At 43.7% G+C, this 19,279-nt stretch overlaps 1 protein-coding gene across 1 annotated transcript in view; it reads left to right on the top strand.

Annotated features, from left to right (window-relative positions):
• Window positions 1-18,926, top strand: part of LOC311241165 (troponin T, slow skeletal muscle-like) — a 35,725-nt gene extending 16,799 nt beyond the window's left edge. Inside the window, exons 5-10 of the mRNA XM_084329897.1 lie at window positions 8,453-8,530; window positions 10,550-10,651; window positions 11,431-11,540; window positions 16,716-16,806; window positions 18,319-18,359; window positions 18,858-18,926. Coding sequence (XP_084186023.1) covers window positions 8,453-8,530; window positions 10,550-10,651; window positions 11,431-11,540; window positions 16,716-16,806; window positions 18,319-18,359; window positions 18,858-18,903 — 468 coding nt within the window. The 3' untranslated portion in view covers window positions 18,904-18,926. The remainder of the gene's footprint in view (window positions 1-8,452; window positions 8,531-10,549; window positions 10,652-11,430; window positions 11,541-16,715; window positions 16,807-18,318; window positions 18,360-18,857) is intronic.
• Window positions 18,927-19,279: the final 353 nt, after the last annotated feature.

Below are 19,279 nucleotides of genomic sequence, written 5' to 3' on the forward strand. Positions count from 1 at the left end.
GTCGATATGGGGGGATCTCGCTTACTGGGGGAGGCTGGGTATCCTCTCCGCGGGGGTCCTCATGGGCGGCAGGGGCTCCCACGTCACGGTTTTCACCGACGCCTCTCTCACAGGTTGGGGAGGGGCGTTGCGGTTCCATGTTGTGGGGGGCAGCTGGACGGGTCATGCCGATCCGGCTGTCCTGCATATCAATGTGTTGGAATTGAAGGCGGTTCTCCTGGTCCTCAAACGGCTCGGCCACCTGGTGGTGGGCAGAAACGTTTTGGTCAGGACGGACAATGTGACGGCGGCGGCGTATATCAACAGGCAGGGTGGGACTCGTTCCGCCCGCCTGCTCGGGGTGGCGCGCGAGCTGTGGCTATGGGCATCCCGCAGGCTGCGCAGTCTGCGGGCGCTCCACGTTCCTGGTACGGAGAATGTGGCGGCGGATGTGATGTCTCGGGGCGGTCCTCGTCACGACGAGTGGGAACTCCGCCCCGACATAGTCAGACAGATTTGGGATCGGTTCGGGGTGGCATCAGTAGATCTGTTTGCGTGCCGACGTTCTCACAAGTGCCCCTTGTGGTTCTCGCTCAGGCGAGCGGATCGTCCCCCCTTGGGGGTGGATGCCTTCTCGACCTTTCCATGGCCGCCCGGGCTTCTGTACGCCTTCCCTCCTGTGCAGCTGTTGGGTCAGCTGTTGGAGCGGATACGGAGGGAGCGCAGGACGGTGATCCTGGTCGCGCCGGACCGGGGCACGTCGGTGTGGTTCCCGGTCTTAATCCAGCTTCTGATCGCTCCTCCTTGGGTCATTCCGTGGTCAGCGACGGCCCTCTCGCAGCACGACGGAGTGGTTTTCCAGCCTCCGGTGTTGGGTCAACGCCTGGTGGTGTGGCTGGTGAGAGGGTGAGTCTGGTGAGGATGGATCCCGCGGTGGTTGATACCATCCGGTGTGCGCTTGCTCCCTCCACTGTCGCGGTTTACGCGGGCAGGTGGCGTGCGTTCCAGGATTGGTGTAAGGGGGGGGGGCTGGGACCCAGTCTCCTGTCCCCTGGATGCTGTTCTGGGTTATCTCCAGTCTCTTCTTGATAGGCTGTCGGCTTCGACAGTGAGGGTATATGCGGCTGCTATATCCTCCTGTCATGAGGGTTTTGAGGGGACTGCTTTGTTCAGCCACCCTCTTGTGAAGCGTTTCCTGCTTGGCGCTCGACGCGTTAAGCCGGTGCGACGCTCCTTGGCTCCGACTTGGGATCTTCAATTGGTCCTCGGTCGGTTGTCCTTGGCCCCGTTTGAGCCGCTCGAGCAGGCGCCGTTGGGACGGCTGTCTTTCAAGACCGCGTTCCTACTGGCTGTCACTTCCGCTAAGCGCGTGGGTGAGCTCTGTGCTCTCTCGGTACGTCCAGAGTGCCTGTCTTTTCGGACCGATTGCGGTGCCACTCTGCGACCTAATCCTGCGTTTGTGCCTAAGAATATCCGGAGTTCTTTCCGCTCCCGGGATATTGTGGTTCAGGCGTTTCGTCCTCCTCCTCACACTAGTGAGTTAGATGCGGGCCTTCACCTGTCATGTCCAGTCCGTGCTTTGGGGATTTACCTCAGCCGTACTCAGGACTTCAGGGTTTCCGACCAGCTTTTTGTCTGTTACGGTGGGGATCGTGCTGGTAAGGCACTGTCGACGCGGCGCCTGTCCCATTGGTTGTGCGAGGGTATTGCCCTCTGCTACACGTTGGCTGGGCGGGATCCCCCTGGGGGCGTCAGGGCGCACTCCACTCGTGGGGTGGCTGCCTCTGCCGCTCTCCTGGGTGGGGCCTCGGTGGAGGACATCTGTGCTGCGGCTTCTTGGTCCTCACCGGGCCCCTTTGTAAGGTTTTACCTCATGGACATGACCGGGGGTTCTGTCTCCCAGGCGGTTCTGGGGTCTGTGGCCTTTTCTGCTTCCCGTTCTTTGGTCGGGTAGCAGGAGTGTGTAGGTTGGGCCACAGTGTGTTGGGTCACACGTGGTTCCGCCTGTACGGTGTGTTCAAGGGGTTCTGGCTCTCTCTTGTTCGCATTCGGGTGGAGTTGACTGCGCCCCCCCTTCATTAGGAAGGATGGGGTGACAGGGCTCCCCGCACCCCTTGATGTGGGCTTACGGGTCCTCAGGGGGTACATCTGTCGGGTCTCGCGCCCGCTCTTCCCCATTATCTCGTAAGGCTCAGAGCGGGACGCGATAGCAAATACGGCACATAACGAAAGGTTATGTAGATAACCTAGTTATGTTAGTATTGGCTGAGCGTCCCGCTCTGCGCGCCCTGAGTTCCCTCTTGAGGGATCTTTTCCTGGGACGGGTTTTTGGCGAGGAAGGGTGTTTCATGACCAGGGTCATGGTTATATGGGTGGTGGCCACCATTAGGGGCGGGGCCCCATACAGGTGGGGTGCATGTGTTTTTTATTCGTGGGAGATACAATATGTATCACAGAGTATCTCGTAAGGCTCAGAGCGGGACACTCAGCCAATACTAACATAACTAGGTTATCTACATAACCTTTCGTTATAAACTACAAAGTGGTAAATACCAGTGTTAAACTACAAAGTGGTAAATACCAGTGATAAACTACCAAATGGTAAATACCAGTGTTATACTACCAAGTGGTAAATACCAGAGATATACTACCAAATGGTAAATACCAGTGATAAACTACCAAGTGGTAAATACCAGTGATAAACTACCAAATGGTAAATACCAGTTATAAACTACCAAGTGGTAAATACCAGTGTTAAACTACCAAGTAGTAAATACCAGTGTTAAACTACCAAATGGTAAATACCAGTGATAAACTACCAAGTGGTAAATACCAGTGATAAACTACCAAATGGTAAATACCAGTTATAAACTACCAAGTGGTAAATACCAGTGATAAACTACCAAATGGTAAATACCAGTGTTATACTACCAAGTGGTAAATACCAGAGATAAACTACCAAGTGGTTAATATCAGGGATAAACTACCAAGTGGTTAATATCAGGGATAAACTACCAAGTGGTTAATATCAGGGATAAACTACCAAATGGTAAATACCAGTGATAAACTACCAAGTGGTAAATACCAGTGATAAACTACCAAATGGTAAATACCAGTTATAAACTACCAAGTGGTAAATACCAGTGTTAAACTACCAAGTAGTAAATACCAGTGTTAAACTACCAAGTGGTAAATACCAGTGAGAAACTACTAAGTGGTAAATACCAGTGATAAACTAGCAAGTGGTAAATGCCAGTGATAAACTACCAAGTGGTAAATACCAGTGTTATTTTTTATTTAATTTTTTGGTCAACGACCGGCCCACTACTAGGCTGGGACAGCAGCCCATTGGTACTGACTGACACTGGGCTGGCCCAATCACATATCTTACTAAGCACCCCCCCCGCCAGTCGTGCAGGTACATGACTGAGAGGGGGGCTGGTACATGACTGAGATGGGGCTGTGGTACATGACTGAGATGGGGCTGTGGTACATGACAGAGATGGGGCTGTGGTACATGACTGAGAGGGGGCTGGTACATGACTGAGAGGGGGCTGGCTGGTACATGACTGAGAGGGGGCTGGTACATGACTAAGAGGGGGCTGTGGTACATGACTGAGAGGGGGCTGGTACATGACTGAGAGGGGGCTGGTACATGACTGAGAGGGGGCTGGTACATGACTGAGAGGGGGCTGGTATACAGGACTGAGAGGGGGGCTGGTATACATGACTGAGAGGGGGCTGGCTGGTACATGACTGAGAGGGGGCTGGCTGGTACATGACTGAGAGGGGGCTGGTACATGACTAAGAGGGGGCTGTGGTACATGACTGAGAGGGGGCTGGTACATGACTGAGAGGGGGCTGGTATACAGGACTGAGAGGGGGGCTGGTATACATGACTGAGAGGGGGCTGGCTGGTACATGACTGAGAGGGGGCTGGCTGGTACATGACTGAGAGGGGGCTGGCTGGTACATGATTGAGAGGGGGCTGGTATACATGACTGAGAGGGGGCTGTGGTACATGACTGAGATGGGGCTGTGGTACATGATTGAGATGGGGCTGTGGTACATGACTGAGAAGGGGCTGGTACATGACTGAGAGGGGGGCTGGTACATGACTGAGAGGGGGGCTGGTACATGACTGAGAGGGGGGCTGGTACATGACTGAGAGGGGGCTGGTACATGACTGAGATGGGGCTGGTACATGACTGAGAGGGGGGCTGGTACATGACTGAGAGGGGGGCTGGTACATGACTGAGAGGGGGCTGGTATACATGACTGAGAGGGGGCTGGTACATGACTGAGAGGGGGCTGGTACGTGACTGAGAGGGGGCTGGTACATGACTGAGAGGGGGCTGGTACATGACTGAGAGGGGACTGGTATACAGGACTGAGAGGGGGCTGGTATACATGACTGGGAGGAGGCTGGTACATGACTGAGAGGGGGCTGGCTGGTACATGACTGAGAGGGGGCTGGCTGGTACATGACTGAGAGGAGGCTGGTACCATGTATTGTGCATCATTGTAGGTCCAACCATTAAAAAGTTAATTTCCACAACAGCCATTTTGGATTTTGGTCTCTCACAAATTCCCCCCGCCTTTTTTTGAAATACACCCTGGCTAAATTTGTTTATTAACCCTCCTAGATGACAAATCCATTGAGAAACGAAGTGCCACAGATGACCCAACTACTAGGTCCATATCGTATCATCATAATATTATTTAAAAAAATCATTAGGATAAGGGTTCCCTTGATAAAGATGCATGAAAAGGCTGTATAATATACAACACCTGTAGCTCAACTGCAAAAACTGCTTTTTTGATTTGATTAGATTTGCATTTTGGAAATTAAAAATACATCATAAAAACAAATGATCTTGACCAATTTGTATTCCTGAGGATATCACCTAAAAGCATTAATTAAAACACTTATTTCCAAGGTGGTCCTCGATGGAAGACATAAAAACACAGCACATATAGCCTACTCAACTGCTAATTTTTGCTCAACTGCAAAAATGTATGCCTACTTATGTATTAGCCTACAGGGAAAAACACATTCACAACAGGCAGCAAAGTTGATTTTCAGCCAAGTATGGTAATAAGGTAACTATTAGGATATATGGTATGGATTACTTACTCTTATAACTTATTACTATCTGTGGTAGCTCTAGTCTCCACCTACACAAATTGTTTTTGTGCTGTCCATTGATCATGCACCTTCACATGGTAGGAACATTAACTGTAGGTCAAACTCCCCAAACAAACAAGCACACCATTGATTTAATTGCCATATAAATCACATATAAAGATCTAACTATTACTCCTCTCTGAACATGAATATAAAACGAGAAGGTTATCTATTAACTGTGTAAACCTTATGCAATATTCATCATTGATATTTGAATACTTGAAATATGTACTATGAACTGAGTAGTTAGTATCAAATGAAATAAGATGGAATAGCTCTATGCATTCATTGAATAAACAACTATTTGCTCATTACCAGTATGGCATTGTTTAAATTGTACAGCTTTTTGCACATCTTTGTCAGGGAATTCCAACCATTCTGGACCTGAATGTACCAGTTAATTGTAATCATCTCTCTCCCCGTATGTCTAGTCAAGCCAGGTTGTGGAGGAGAGAGACAGGGATGAACAGGCTATAAACTACTTTGCCCATCCTGAGCCTGCTATGATGCAGATGTTTTTACATCACCACCCAAAACAATATTCAGCCAAGAGTGAGTGAGTACACTGGTCCACTTGCACTGGTACACTTGTCCATTGCACTTACTACCCAGCTTTGTAGTGGTTTGGGGGAATAGTACAGTAGGTGGTACGCATATTTAAGGGGACCGCAAGGATGGTGTACTGGTGGGTGGTGTCCGACCGATTATGGTGGGCCGGTCTGGGCCAAAAATGCCAGGGCTGATTTTTGGTCCCAGTCCAGCCCTGCTAGCAAGTGGTAAATACCAGTGTTAAACTACCAAGTGGTTAATACCAGTGATAAACTACTAAGTAGTAAATAAAATACCAGTGATAAACTACAAAGTAGTAAATACCAGTGTTAAACTACCAAGTGGTAAATACCAGTGATAAACTACAAAGTAGTAAATACCAGTGTTAAACTACCAAGTGGTAAATACCAGTGATAAACTACTAAGTAGTAAATAAAATACCAGTGATAAACTACTAAGTAGTAAATAAAATACCAGTGATAAACTACAAAGTAGTAAATACCAGTGTTAAACTACCAAGTGGTAAATACCAGTGATAAACTACTAAGTAGTAAATAAAATACCAGTGATAAACTACAAAGTAGTAAATACCAGTGTTAAACTACCAAGTGGTAAATACCAGTGATAAACTACAAAGTAGTAAATACCAGTGTTAAACTACCAAGTAGTAAATACCAGTGATAAACTACTAAGTAGTAAATACCAGTGATAAACTACTAAGTAGTAAATACCAGTGATAAACTACCAAGTAGTAAATACCAGTGTTAAACTACCAAGTGGTAAATACCAGTGATAAACTACTAAGTAGTAAATACCAGTGATAAACTACCAAGTAGTAAATACCAGTGTTAAACTACCAAGTGGTAAATACCAGTGATAAACTACTAAGTAGTAAATAAAATACCAGTGATAAACTACAAAGTAGTAAATACCAGTGTTAAACTACCAAGTGGTAAATACCAGTGATAAACTACAAAGTAGTAAATACCAGTGTTAAACTACCAAGTAGTAAATACCAGTGATAAACTACTAAGTAGTAAATACCAGTGATAAACTACCAAGTAGTAAATACCAGTGTTAAACTACCAAGTGGTAAATACCAGTGATAAACTACTAAGTAGTAAATACCAGTGATAAACTACCAAGTAGTAAATACCAGTGTTAAACTACCAAGTGGTAAATACCAGTGATAAACTACTAAGTAGTAAATAAAATACCAGTGATAAACTACAAAGTAGTAAATACCAGTGTTAAACTACCAAGTGGTAAATACCAGTGATAAACTACAAAGTAGTAAATACCAGTGTTAAACTACCAAGTAGTAAATACCAGTGATAAACTACTAAGTAGTAAATACCAGTGATAAACTACCAAGTAGTAAATACCAGTGTTAAACTACCAAGTGGTAAATACCAGTGATAAACTACTAAGTAGTAAATACCAGTGATAAACTACCAAGTAGTAAATACCAGTGTTAAACTACCAAGTGGTTAATTAATACCAGTGGTAAACAAGTGAAGGGGTGAAGCTTGCCTAGGGCAGCAAATACAGTAGGTACGGCCCTGGGTACACACAGCCACTAAACACCACACTAGTCCCACATTATTGTATGTGTAGAGTCTACATCAGGGGTCAGCAACCTTTTTGACATGGAGTGCCTGTTTGAAATATAGTTGTAACTAGTGTGCCTCAACAATATTCCATGCATCGTAATATTTTTTTCTCATAATCAGGTATTTTTAATGATAATTTTTACATTATTACATCATTATTGTTATTGTTATTATTAACTATTATTATGATGGTTGTATCAACCCTAAATCTGAGTTGGGGGGGTGCAATGCAGACAAACAGCTGCATACAGTGCGACCATTTCACTCACATTTGCCCATTCATTTTTGGACACATCACACACCATCGGTGTGTGTACTGTACGTGTGCTGTCATAGCTCCACCTACAGGCCTAATGGAGAACACCAGGATGTGAATGGAGGGTGAATGTGAGGTATATCGTGTAAATAAGTTTTGATTGATCGCAAGACTACACTGTAAAAAAAATAATAATAATAAGTTACCAGAACTTAAAAATATTGAGTTCAGTTACTGTGCATTAAGGTTTTCAGTTTTCAATCCATAATAAGTTAACAGAAAAATAAGTACACAACCACATTATTTCAACCTAATAAAACTATGTTTATTGTCATTGTTTTAAGAACACAAGTTGACTTGGTAATACGCACATTTTGAGTAAAAAAAAATGGCTTTTAACATGTGCAATGTTCAATGAAATAGAAAAATAAATAATAAAAATTGTTGATTAATCCCACTGGTCACAATGGTGACCGTAATAATGTTTTTCTTATAAGGCTCTGCAAATGTTACTGAATGATGTAGCAATGTATTTCCAGCTAAATTGAAATAATAAACAAATAAAGGGTCTCAATTAAATATGTGGTAGTAAAAAGAACCTGTGGGAGGATTTCAACAAGATAAATGCGACAACAGTGCAAAATATTTCACTATAATATTTCAGAGCAAAAAAAAAAATATATATATATATATATAATTTTTTTTTTTTTACTGCTGCCCCCTGTGCCTATGCAAATGCCTAGGGTTGCCGACCCCTGGTCTACATGGTCCTCGTTTCAAATGATCTCAAATCATTAAGTGCCTTAAATTAAAGGCACAACACGTGATCCCATTTCTTAATACTATGTTGTGTGTTTTAACCTCCAGGAGCGGCGCCGGTCGGACAGAAAAGAGATCCAGAGAGACAGAGCAGAGAAGGAGAAGGACCGGCAGAACCACATCGCGGTACAACACACACACACACACACACACACACACACACACACACACACACACACACACACACACACACACACACACACACACACACACACACACACACACACACACACACACACACACACACACACACTTATAATGTACATGCATGTGTATACGTGTGCACATGTGTGTTAACTGTTAACCCTTTCTCTACCACACTACCAAAGGGTTAACCCTTTCACTGTCACAATACAGAAGGTTAACCCTTTCACTACCACACTACTAAGGGTTGACCTTCCGTCTCTCTCTCCGCTACACTTCATCCCTCGCTCCTCCTTCCGTATCTCTCTCCGCTACACTTCATCCCTCGTTCCTCCTTCCGTCTCTCTCTCCGCTACACCTCATCCCTCGTTCCTCCTTCCGTCTCTCTCTCCGCTACACCTCATCCCTCGCTCCTCCTTCCATCTCTCTCTCCGCTACACCTCATCCCTCCTTCCGTCTCTCTCTCCGCTACACCTCATCCCTCGCTCCTCCTTCCATCTCTCTCTCCGCTACACCTCATCCCTCGCTCCTCCTTCCATCTCTCTCTCCGCTACACCTCATCCCTCGCTCCTCCTTCCGTCTCTCTCTCCGCTACACCTCATCCCTCGTTCCTCCTTCCGTCTCTCTCTCCGCTACACCTCATCCCTCGTTCCTCCTTCCGTCTCTCTCTCCGCTACACCTCATCCCTCGTTCCTCCTTCCGTCTCTCTCTCCGCTACACCTCATCCCTCGTTCCTCCTTCCATCTCTCTCTCCGCTACACCTCATCCCTCGCTCCTCCTTCCATCTCTCTCTCCGCTACACCTCATCCCTCGTTCCTCCTTCCGTCTCTCTCTCCGCTACACCTCATCCCTCGCTCCTCCTTCCATCTCTCTCTCCGCTACACCTCATCCCTCGTTCCTCCTTCCGTCTCTCTCTCCGCTACACCTCATCCCTCGCTCCTCCTTCCATCTCTCTCTCCACTACACCTCATCCCTCGCTCTTCCTTCCGTCTATCTCTCCGCTACACCTCATCCCTCCTTCCGTCTCTCTCTCCACTACACCTCATCCCTCGCTCTTCCTTCCATCTCTCTCTCCGCTCCACCTCATCCTTCCTTCCGTCTCTCTCTCCGCTCCACCTCATCCCTCGCTCCTCCTTCCGTCTCTCTCTCCGCTACACCTCATCGCTCGTTCCTCCTTCCATCTCTCTCTCCACTACACCTCATCCCTCGTTCCTCCTTCCATCTCTCTCTCCGCTACACCTCATCCCTCGCTCCTCCTTCCATCTCTCTCTCCACTACACCTCATCCCTCGTTCCTCCTTCCATCTCTCTCTCCGCTACACCTCATCGCTCGTTCCTCCTTCCATCTCTCTCTCCACTACACCTCATCCCTCGTTCCTCCTTCCATCTCTCTCTCCGCTACACCTCATCCCTCGCTCCTCCTTCCATCTCTCTCTCCACTACACCTCATCCCTCGTTCCTCCTTCCATCTCTCTCTCCACTACACCTCATCCCTCGCTCCTCCTTCCGTCTCTCTCTCCGCTACACCTCATCCCTCGCTCTTCCTTCCATCTCTCTCTCCGCTACACCTCATCGCTCGTTCCTCCTTCCATCTCTCTCTCCGCTACACCTCATCCCTCGCTCCTCCTTCCATCTCTCTCTCCACTACACCTCATCCCTCGCTCCTCCTTCCATCTCTCTCTCCGCTACACCTCATCGCTCGTTCCTCCTTCCATCTCTCTCTCCGCTACACCTCATCCCTCGCTCCTCCTTCCATCTCTCTCTCCACTACACCTCATCCCTCGTTCCTCCTTCCATCTCTCTCTCCGCTACACCTCATCCCTCGTTCCTCCTTCCATCTCTCTCTCCACTACACCTCATCCCTCGCTCCTCCTTCCATCTCTCTCTCCACTACACCTCATCCCTCGTTCCTCCTTCCATCTCTCTCTCCACTACACCTCATCCCTCGTTCCTCCTTCCATCTCTCTCTCCACTACACCTCATCCCTCGCTCCTGGCTGCAGGGGGAGCGTCAGAGGAAGGAGGATGAGGAGGCACAGAGGAAGGCTGATGACGACGCCAAGAAGAAGAAGGTTCTGTCCAACATCGGAGGCTTCCTGGCTAAGGTCCGTCTGGGGAGGGGGGAGGAGCTGGGGAGGGGGGAGGAGCTGGGGAGGGGGGAGGAGCTGGGGAGGGGGGAGGGGCTGAGGAGGGGGGAGGAGCTGGGGAGGGGGGATGAGCTGGGGAGGGGGGAGGAGCTGGTGGTGGTGGTGATGATGATGAGATGAGATGAGATAAGACAAGACAAGACAAGACAAGACAAGACAAGACAAGACAAGACAAGACAAGACAAGACAAGACAGAGACAAGATAAGATAAGATAAGATAAGATAAGACAAGACAAGACAAGACAAGACAAGACAAGACAAGACAAGACAAGACAAGACAAGACAAGACAAGACAAGACAAGACAAGACAAGACAAGACAAGACAAGACAAGACAAGACAAGACAAGACAAGACAAGACAAGACAAGACAAGACAAGACAAGACAAGATAAGATAAGATAAGATAAGATAAGATAAAATAAGATATTCCTTTATTGATCCCCTTGGGGAAATCCGGGTGTGATTGCAGCATGGGGGAGGGGGGAGGGGAGATATGGGCAGGGTAATAGAATTTTATAGACAATAAAATTATAGTACAGTAGAAAAGTACAAATAAGATGTGTAGACAATATAATTAAGTCTGAATATACGCATATGAGCAAGTAGGCAGTGTGATCAAAGGTCTGTAGCCCTATCAGTTATATTATACATTGCAATTAATGTACAGAAGATGATGAGGAGGACGATCTGACCTGAGACCACTTCACCGGTTGTGTGTGTGTGTGTGTGCTCCTCCAGACTGAGACCAGGAGAGGGAAGCGTCTGACCGGCAGGGAGATCAAGAAGAAGACTCTGGTCGACAGGCGACAGCCTCTGGACCTCGACAGCATGAGGGAGGAGGGACTAAAGTAAGGCTTTTTTTTTTGCCACATGGAAGCAATACAATCATACAGTTTTCATAAATACATAAATACAGTTCTACCATGGGCAAAAGGAGCAGGAAGAAGAATAAATCTTATGGTTACCTGCCCCCTATTCTTAAACTAAACAAGTATCAGTTTCAGTTTAATTTGTTCATTTCAAACCATGATACAACCTATACAATACAAGACAACCACAAAAAGGCACAACAACCACCACAAAACAATAGACAACAGCAACAACAGACACCACCCATGGTCCGAAAAATGGGATGGAAGAAGCCAAGCCTGTGAACTTCCATTCCCCACACCCCGACCATCACCCGCTACACACACAGCATGCAACACAGCTCCGCTTCCCACATTCCCCCGACATCTCAACAAGACACACATGAGTCTGACCAATCAATACATATTTTGTATAACATACTCCTTTTAATGCCAAACATCATGTTCACCCTCCTCCTTATACCTTTCCAATATTCCCTTTTTTTTTTACTTTCTTTTAAACTGGTATATGTTTTTACTCAATTTAACCTCCTCGTCCAATCCATTCCATAATCTTACTCCACAAACAGATATGCACATAGATTTTAGAGTGGTTCTTACACCCGGTTGCTGCAGCTTCTGTTTCCCTCTAAGATTATAAATCCTGGTTCCTACCCTCTCAGTGAACCGATATTGGATGGGGGTTGGAAGAGAGTTATGTGAAGCTTTGAACATGATTTCGGCAGTTCTAAATTTGATCAAGTCCCATCATTTAAAAGCTGATGCTTGTAAAAACAATGGGGTAGAGTGTTGGTTGTACTTAGCATTGTACACAATCCTAATGGCCTTTTTTTGCAGAATATAAAGATGTGATATATTGTAACGATAAGTATTACCCCATAATAATTTAAATATGGGACTACAAGTGCATGATAGGTAGATCTGTACATTAAGGTAAATTACCACTATTGCACATTGTCCAATGGGAGCGGGGGAGGGGGGGTTCATGAGCCGCTGCCTTCACCTGAGGTGTTAAACAGTACCTTACCACTATGTACTATGTTACTATCCCTATACTACTACCTACTAGGGCTGTCCCCGACTAAGGATTTGGATGGTCGACTATGATTGGCCAACATTTGCCGTTAGTCGACTATTAGTCGACTATTAGTCAAAAAATAAATAACAAATATAAAAATATTATTTAAAAATAAAAAAAAATTGATCATTCCATTTGGGCTGTGGGCGGTGCTTAATGTCTGAAGGAGTCGACTGAAGGCTTCTTGTCCTCTGCAAAAGCATGCAGTCCACTGATGGATACATCTTGATATTTGTCTATTCTAGTGTGTTCATTAGATGGGTGAAATCCTCTTTCAGTGCCTCTGTGCCTGTTTTATTAGGCAGTTAGCCTCTGGTATGTGTGCCATTAGCGTTAGCCACGCTTCTAGGCCTCTTTTCTTTTGGAAAGAATGATACATTTTTTTTATAAAAAATTATATATATATATTTTTTTTTTCAACGTCACTAAGAGGTTGGCTAGTCGACTACGGCTCCTTTCGACCGATTAGTCGACTAATCGACTAATAGGGGTCAGCCCTACTACCTACTATGCTAATAATATCTATACTACTATCTACTAAGTACTATGTTACTATCTTTATACTACTACCTACTATGCTAATATCTATACTACTATCTACTATCCTTATACTACTACATATCATGCTAATATATCTTTACTACTATGCATGGCCGCCTAGTTATAGTTGAAAGTGGGGGTGCAAGAATATTTTTTTTATTAAATTTTTTTTTTATTATTATTATTATTATTATTTTTTTTGGACAGGCAAGGGGTGGTTTGGAGGGTGTCCGGCACGACCCCCTCCATGGCAGACTTTTTTTTTAAATTGAATGAACCTGTACGTGCAATTTCCTGCAATATAGAGCCTTCAATCTTGACCAATAAAGCTGCTCTTTTCACTATAAAACTCAGTTTATATTGCAGTATGATAGCCAATTACTATAATAATAATATATTATACTGTATATATACACTGTATATTGATTTTTCGCTCATTCATTTTTATTAAATCAATCTCCTTTCAAATAGGCCAAGTTTTTAATAAGAAAGAGAAAAAAGATATATTTCCATTACCTGTAAATCTTGTGTCTCTTTCTCTCCTTCTCTGCCTCCTCCCTGAGTCTGCAGTGCACAATCATGACGTCGATCTAAAAAAAAAAAAGTTTAAAAAAAAAGTAAAAAAAAAAAAAAAAAAAAAAAAAAATGGAGGCCCCTCGTCACTATAGGCCCACGGGCCGCGGCCGTCGTTAATCCGGCCCTGCTCGTCTGCCATATAGATAGCGTTAACGTTTGGAAATGAAGTCAACGTCATCCAGCTCACACCACATATCTAGATAACGTTAGCTAGCGGCTAGCACTAAAGCTAACGCCAACCAGAGAGGGAAACGTTATTATTATTTATTCGAGGAAACCGTATGACCAGATCGCAATTCGGGACCGTGAAACACTTTTATTGTATTGCGTGGTAGAACCGTAGAAGTTCTACTAACACTCAATAGTAACTTATGTCTAACATAATCCTTTTATTTGAACAACTTACTGGAAAAGCCTGCCTGCCTGCCACCAATATTATGACACTCTGTGGGCTTTGATATTTACACTGACTCAGCCTACCTGCAGCCAGACTGCAGCGCTGTGCGCCAAGGTCTACGCGCTGGAGATGGGAGGAACTGGATCAAACCATAATGGGGCAGGGGGGGGGGGGGGTTCGCAATCTTTGGAAACTTAAAAACGTGTTATTAAGTGTCATTGCGCATTATTAATTTGATTGAAATTACGTAGTTATGGTTAGATTTATATATTGGGGGGGGGGTATATCATATTTTTCATATGATCAAAAAGTGGTGGAGCAAGATCATACCCTTGCTCCCCCAAGTTCAATAGTGGGAGAGCAGCTGCTCCGCGTGCTCTTAAGGCCAGGCGCCTATGCTACTATGTACTGTGTAACACTCATGTTCAACACTATTTGATGAACGATATAATTCACTCTTAGCTGCTAGAGTTGTACCCTTCCCTTCCTGCTGACTTGTTGTACAGAACTTGTAAGTCGCTTTGGATCAAATCGTTTAGCTAAATGACTAAAAATGTCAAATGTAAAGGTGTGTTATGCGTGACCTTCTTCCTGCCTCTTTAGTGAAACTGTTCTCTGCTGTTCTTCCTGTGTAATCATCTTTATACAATGGCATGCACATTTCTCGATTCTGATTGGCTGAAACAGTCAAGATACAAATGGGTATTTGTCATAACCCCACGCTCTTGGTCCCAGGACCCGCCCACAACCGAATTACTATCAATCCGACGTGCACGTTTTTAGAAGTGAAAGCAAGATGGCGGACAGTAAACGTTACGAAAGGATATGTTGATAGGGTCATGAAGACCAAATGAAAAATGATTCTGTCACGGCGAATGTGTTAGTTTCTTACACAATGTTGGATGATGTAATTAGTGGGTCATGAGTCATTGTGGAACAAAATTAAAATCGCGCCAATTGATTGATTGATTGATTAATTGCAATAAAAAGGTTTTACCTACTTTCTATAGAAGCAGCTGGGAGGTGCGCTGTTTTAAGTGAGCGTGGATTATTGAATTGATTGATTGATTGATTGCAAATTTTATTACTGTCCGCCTTGTTTCCAACTGGTTAAGCTTGGCGACTCTTTCGAAGTCGCTCTCTTTCGAAGTTGGTTAAGGTTAGAGTTTGTCTTTAGAGCAGGGCGATAGACCACCAGCCCTGATTCCAAACTCTTAACCTTAACCAACTTCGAAAGAGAGCGACTTCGAAAGAGTCGCCAAGCTTAACCAGTTGGAAACAAGGCGGACAGTAATAAAATTTGCAATCAATCAATAAATTCAATAATCCACGCTCACTTAAAACAGCGCACCTCCCAGCTGCCTTCCTGATGGCTTGTCGTACAGAACTTGTAAGTCGCTTTGGATAAAAGCGTCAGCTAAATGACTAAATGTAAATGTAAATGTATAGAAAGTAGGTAAAACCTTTTTATTGCAATTAATCAATCAATCAATCAATTGGCGCGATTTTAATAGGGCTCCTATAGGGCAAAGAAAACTTGTTTTTTTCCCCTATAGGGCAAAGAAAACTTTTTTTGTTTTTGTTCTACCTATACTTTCTATAGAAGCATCTAAGAATGAAGTTATATAGAAAGTAGGTTAAAAAAATAAAATTGGATGTGTTAGTTTGTTGGATGTCTTAGTTGAAAGACAGTTGGATGTGTTAGTTTGTTGGATGTCTAGTTGAAAGACAGTTGGATGTGTTAGTTTGTTGGATGTCTTAGTTGAAAGACAGTTGGATGTGTTAGTTTGTTGGATGTCTTGGTTGAAAGACAGTTGGATGTGTTAGTTTGTTGGATGTCTTAGTTGAGAGACATTTGGATGTGTTAGTTTTGTTGGATGTCTTACTAAGAACAGTTGGATGCACTTCCGAGCTGCTCCCACATGGAGGCAACTTCTCTTTTTTTTTGGGAACTACTTTTTCGGCGGATGGTTTTGTCAATAAATCTTCAATTAACGTGTGTTTATTGTATAGCAATAAGGTTGGATGACATCGACCATTGTATAAAAGCCATTACACCACGTTCAGTCGTGGGTTATGAGAATTAGACCATGCCTAGGGGGGTCTAATTCTCATAACCCACTCCTACGCGTGATGTAATGCCTTTAACACTCACTGCACACACATCCTCCACACGCACACACTCACTTTACATGAACACTCACCGTAACACCCACTCTACTCACTTTAAACACTTTAAACACTTTAACACACTTTATACTTATTAACAAAGAGATCTGCACTACAATTCATACCTCATTGCACCTTACCCTAAGTTGTACCTCATCCCATTGCTGCATTGTACCTCACTGTTACTCTTTATTTTACTCTGTATTGTATGTATATTGATTGACTGAACACTTTTTGTTTACGTACTCTTGACTTTGTCTATTTTATACTTTTTATCTATTTTATCTAGCACACTCTCAGGAGCTCATACAGAAAAAAGCATTTCATGGGAAAATATTCTGTATTTTTACTATGACAACTAAGAAAGAAACTTGAACTTGAACTTGTTGTCTAGGCAACGGGCCCAGGAGATGTGGGACTGCATCCACCAGCTGGAGTCGGAGAAGTTTGACTTCATGGAATACATGAAACACCAGAAATATGAGGTATCATAGTTATTATTACTGTGCATAACATACAGTACATGAAACACCAGAAATATGAGGTATCATAGTTATTATTACTGTGCATAACATACAGTACATGGAACACCAGAAATATGAGGTATCATAGTTATTATTACTGTGCATAACATACAGTACATGAAACATCAGAAATATGAGGTATCATAGTTATTATTACTGTGAATAACATACAGTACATGAAACACCAGAAATATGAGGTATCATAGTTATTATTACTGTGAATAACATACAGTAGATGAAACACCAGAAATATGAGGTATCATGGGTATTACTGTGAATAACATTATTATTACTGTGAATAACATACAGTAAATGAAACACCAGCAATATGAGGTATCATAGTTATTATACAGTAAATGAAACACCAGAAATATGAGGTATCATAGTTATTACTGTGAATAACATACTGTACTCATCAGGGAAGTACGTTGAAAATGGACAAATTGATCCCGTCGCTACTTTTAAGGACTTTTAAGCTGCAACTGTCTGTTCTGCTCCATGTCTTACATAACTTGTCATTGATATTTGGCTGTTTGTTTGATGTGTTTTGATTATTTTCCTCACCTCTGTGGTGTATGTATCGTCTGTCTCTTTTCTATTTAATTTAATTAAAAAAAAAATGTGTCCCTGTTACCCTTCAAGGGGACCTTTTGTCCTCTCGCCAGGCCGTCATTGTAAATACGAATTTGTTCTTAACTGACCTGCCTGGTTAAATAAATGTTAAATAAAAATGAATAATTAAAATAAAGATATGTACTGGAATCCGATAACAGGCCAATACCAGGCTAAATATTTGGGAAATAATATCACAGTAGTGTCATACAATTATGAAATATGAATGAACTAAATCACATAGAACTACTGCATCCTCTAGTATAGGAGCAAGGTTTGGCTTCATGAAGGACATTCAATAACATCTGAGGTGTTAATCGTATTGTAATATTGTAACATAATATTAATATATTATCAGTTCTATATCAATATATTACACAGTGTTATTCAGGATGAAGAGGTTATGTGTTTATATGCTCATCACTGTATACACATTAATAATCAGAATGTTCTGAATATCATGGAGACTAACAATATCACTGACCCTTAGCTGCCATAGTTGTACCCTTCCCTTTCTGCTGACTTGTTGTTGACAATTTGTAAGTTGCTTTGGATAAAAGCGTTCAGCTAAATGACTGAATGTAAATGTAGACAGAACAGTAGGTGATGACAGGGTGTTTGAATGGCTCACCATCCCTGCTAACGTTAGTATGTCCTGGCTGCCATGTGCTCGTAGATCTGTAGAGACATGGTGTTTACATAGCAGGTTGCTTTTGTAATTTGTTTTATTCTCTGTAAAGCGAACTTATTGAACTTGTTATAAACTTCTTCTTCGTCATCATCATCACCATCATCATCATCATCATCATCATCATCATCATCATCATCATCATCATCATCATCATCATCTTCTTCCTATAGATTGTTGTGCTTCTCAACAGAATATCTCATGCCCAGAAATTGTAAGTAACATTAGTCACATGTTTTGTAACTCTGTCATACTTCATGTTTACTGTATAGTGGATGTTCTCTCTGCTCCTTCTTTGATACTTTGTTTTGCCTTCCTCTCTCTCTTTGTCTCTCTTTCTCACTGTCTATCTCTTTCTCTCTCTGTTCTGTATCTCTCTCTGTCTCTCTCTCTCCATCTCTCTCTCCATCTCCCTCTCTCTCTCTCTCTGTCTCTAACTCTATCTCTGTATCTCTCACTCTCTCTCTCTCTCTCTGTCTCTAACTCTATCTCACTGTCCCTCTGTCTCTCTCTCTCTCCCTCTCTCTCTCTCTCTCTCTCTCTCTCTCTCTCTCTCTCTCTCTCTCTCTCTCTCTCTCTCTCTCTCTCTCTCTCTCTCTCTCTCTCTCTCTCTCTCTCTCTCTCTCTCTCTCTCTCTCTCTCTCTCTCTCTCTCTCTCTCTCTCTCTCTCTCTCTCTCTCTCTCTCTATATATATATATATCTCTATGACAGTAAAAAGGTACATGGCAAGGGGAAGGTAGGCGGTCGCTGGAAGTAAAAGAAGAAGGAGAAAGCGTGGATGGATGGAGGGAACACTCCTTTCCCTTCTCTCTCTCCGTCTCTCCATCTCTCCATGGTCATCTCGCTCTAAGGCCACTATATCGTCTGTGTTTCAGTTCATTCTGAAGTGTATTATGGATAATAAAACTCTATACACCGCAACGTTGTTACTTTACGTCATTTATTTGTTGCACCACAAAAACATCTTCCTACAGATCCTGATGACAGACTGACAGAGTTTCTTTAAGTATGGGTCGGGCCGGGGGGCCAAACCGGGTCACATCTCTGCTTCCGATAGGTCTTGGTTAACCTTCTGTAGTGTTGTAGTGAAAGGTTAACCTTCTGTAGTAGTGAAAGGTTAACCTTCTGTAGTG

This window comes from Notolepis coatsorum (genome assembly GCF_963971535.1).
Source record: "Notolepis coatsorum genome assembly, chromosome: 14".
NCBI classification, from domain to species: domain Eukaryota; kingdom Metazoa; phylum Chordata; class Actinopteri; order Aulopiformes; family Paralepididae; genus Notolepis; species Notolepis coatsorum.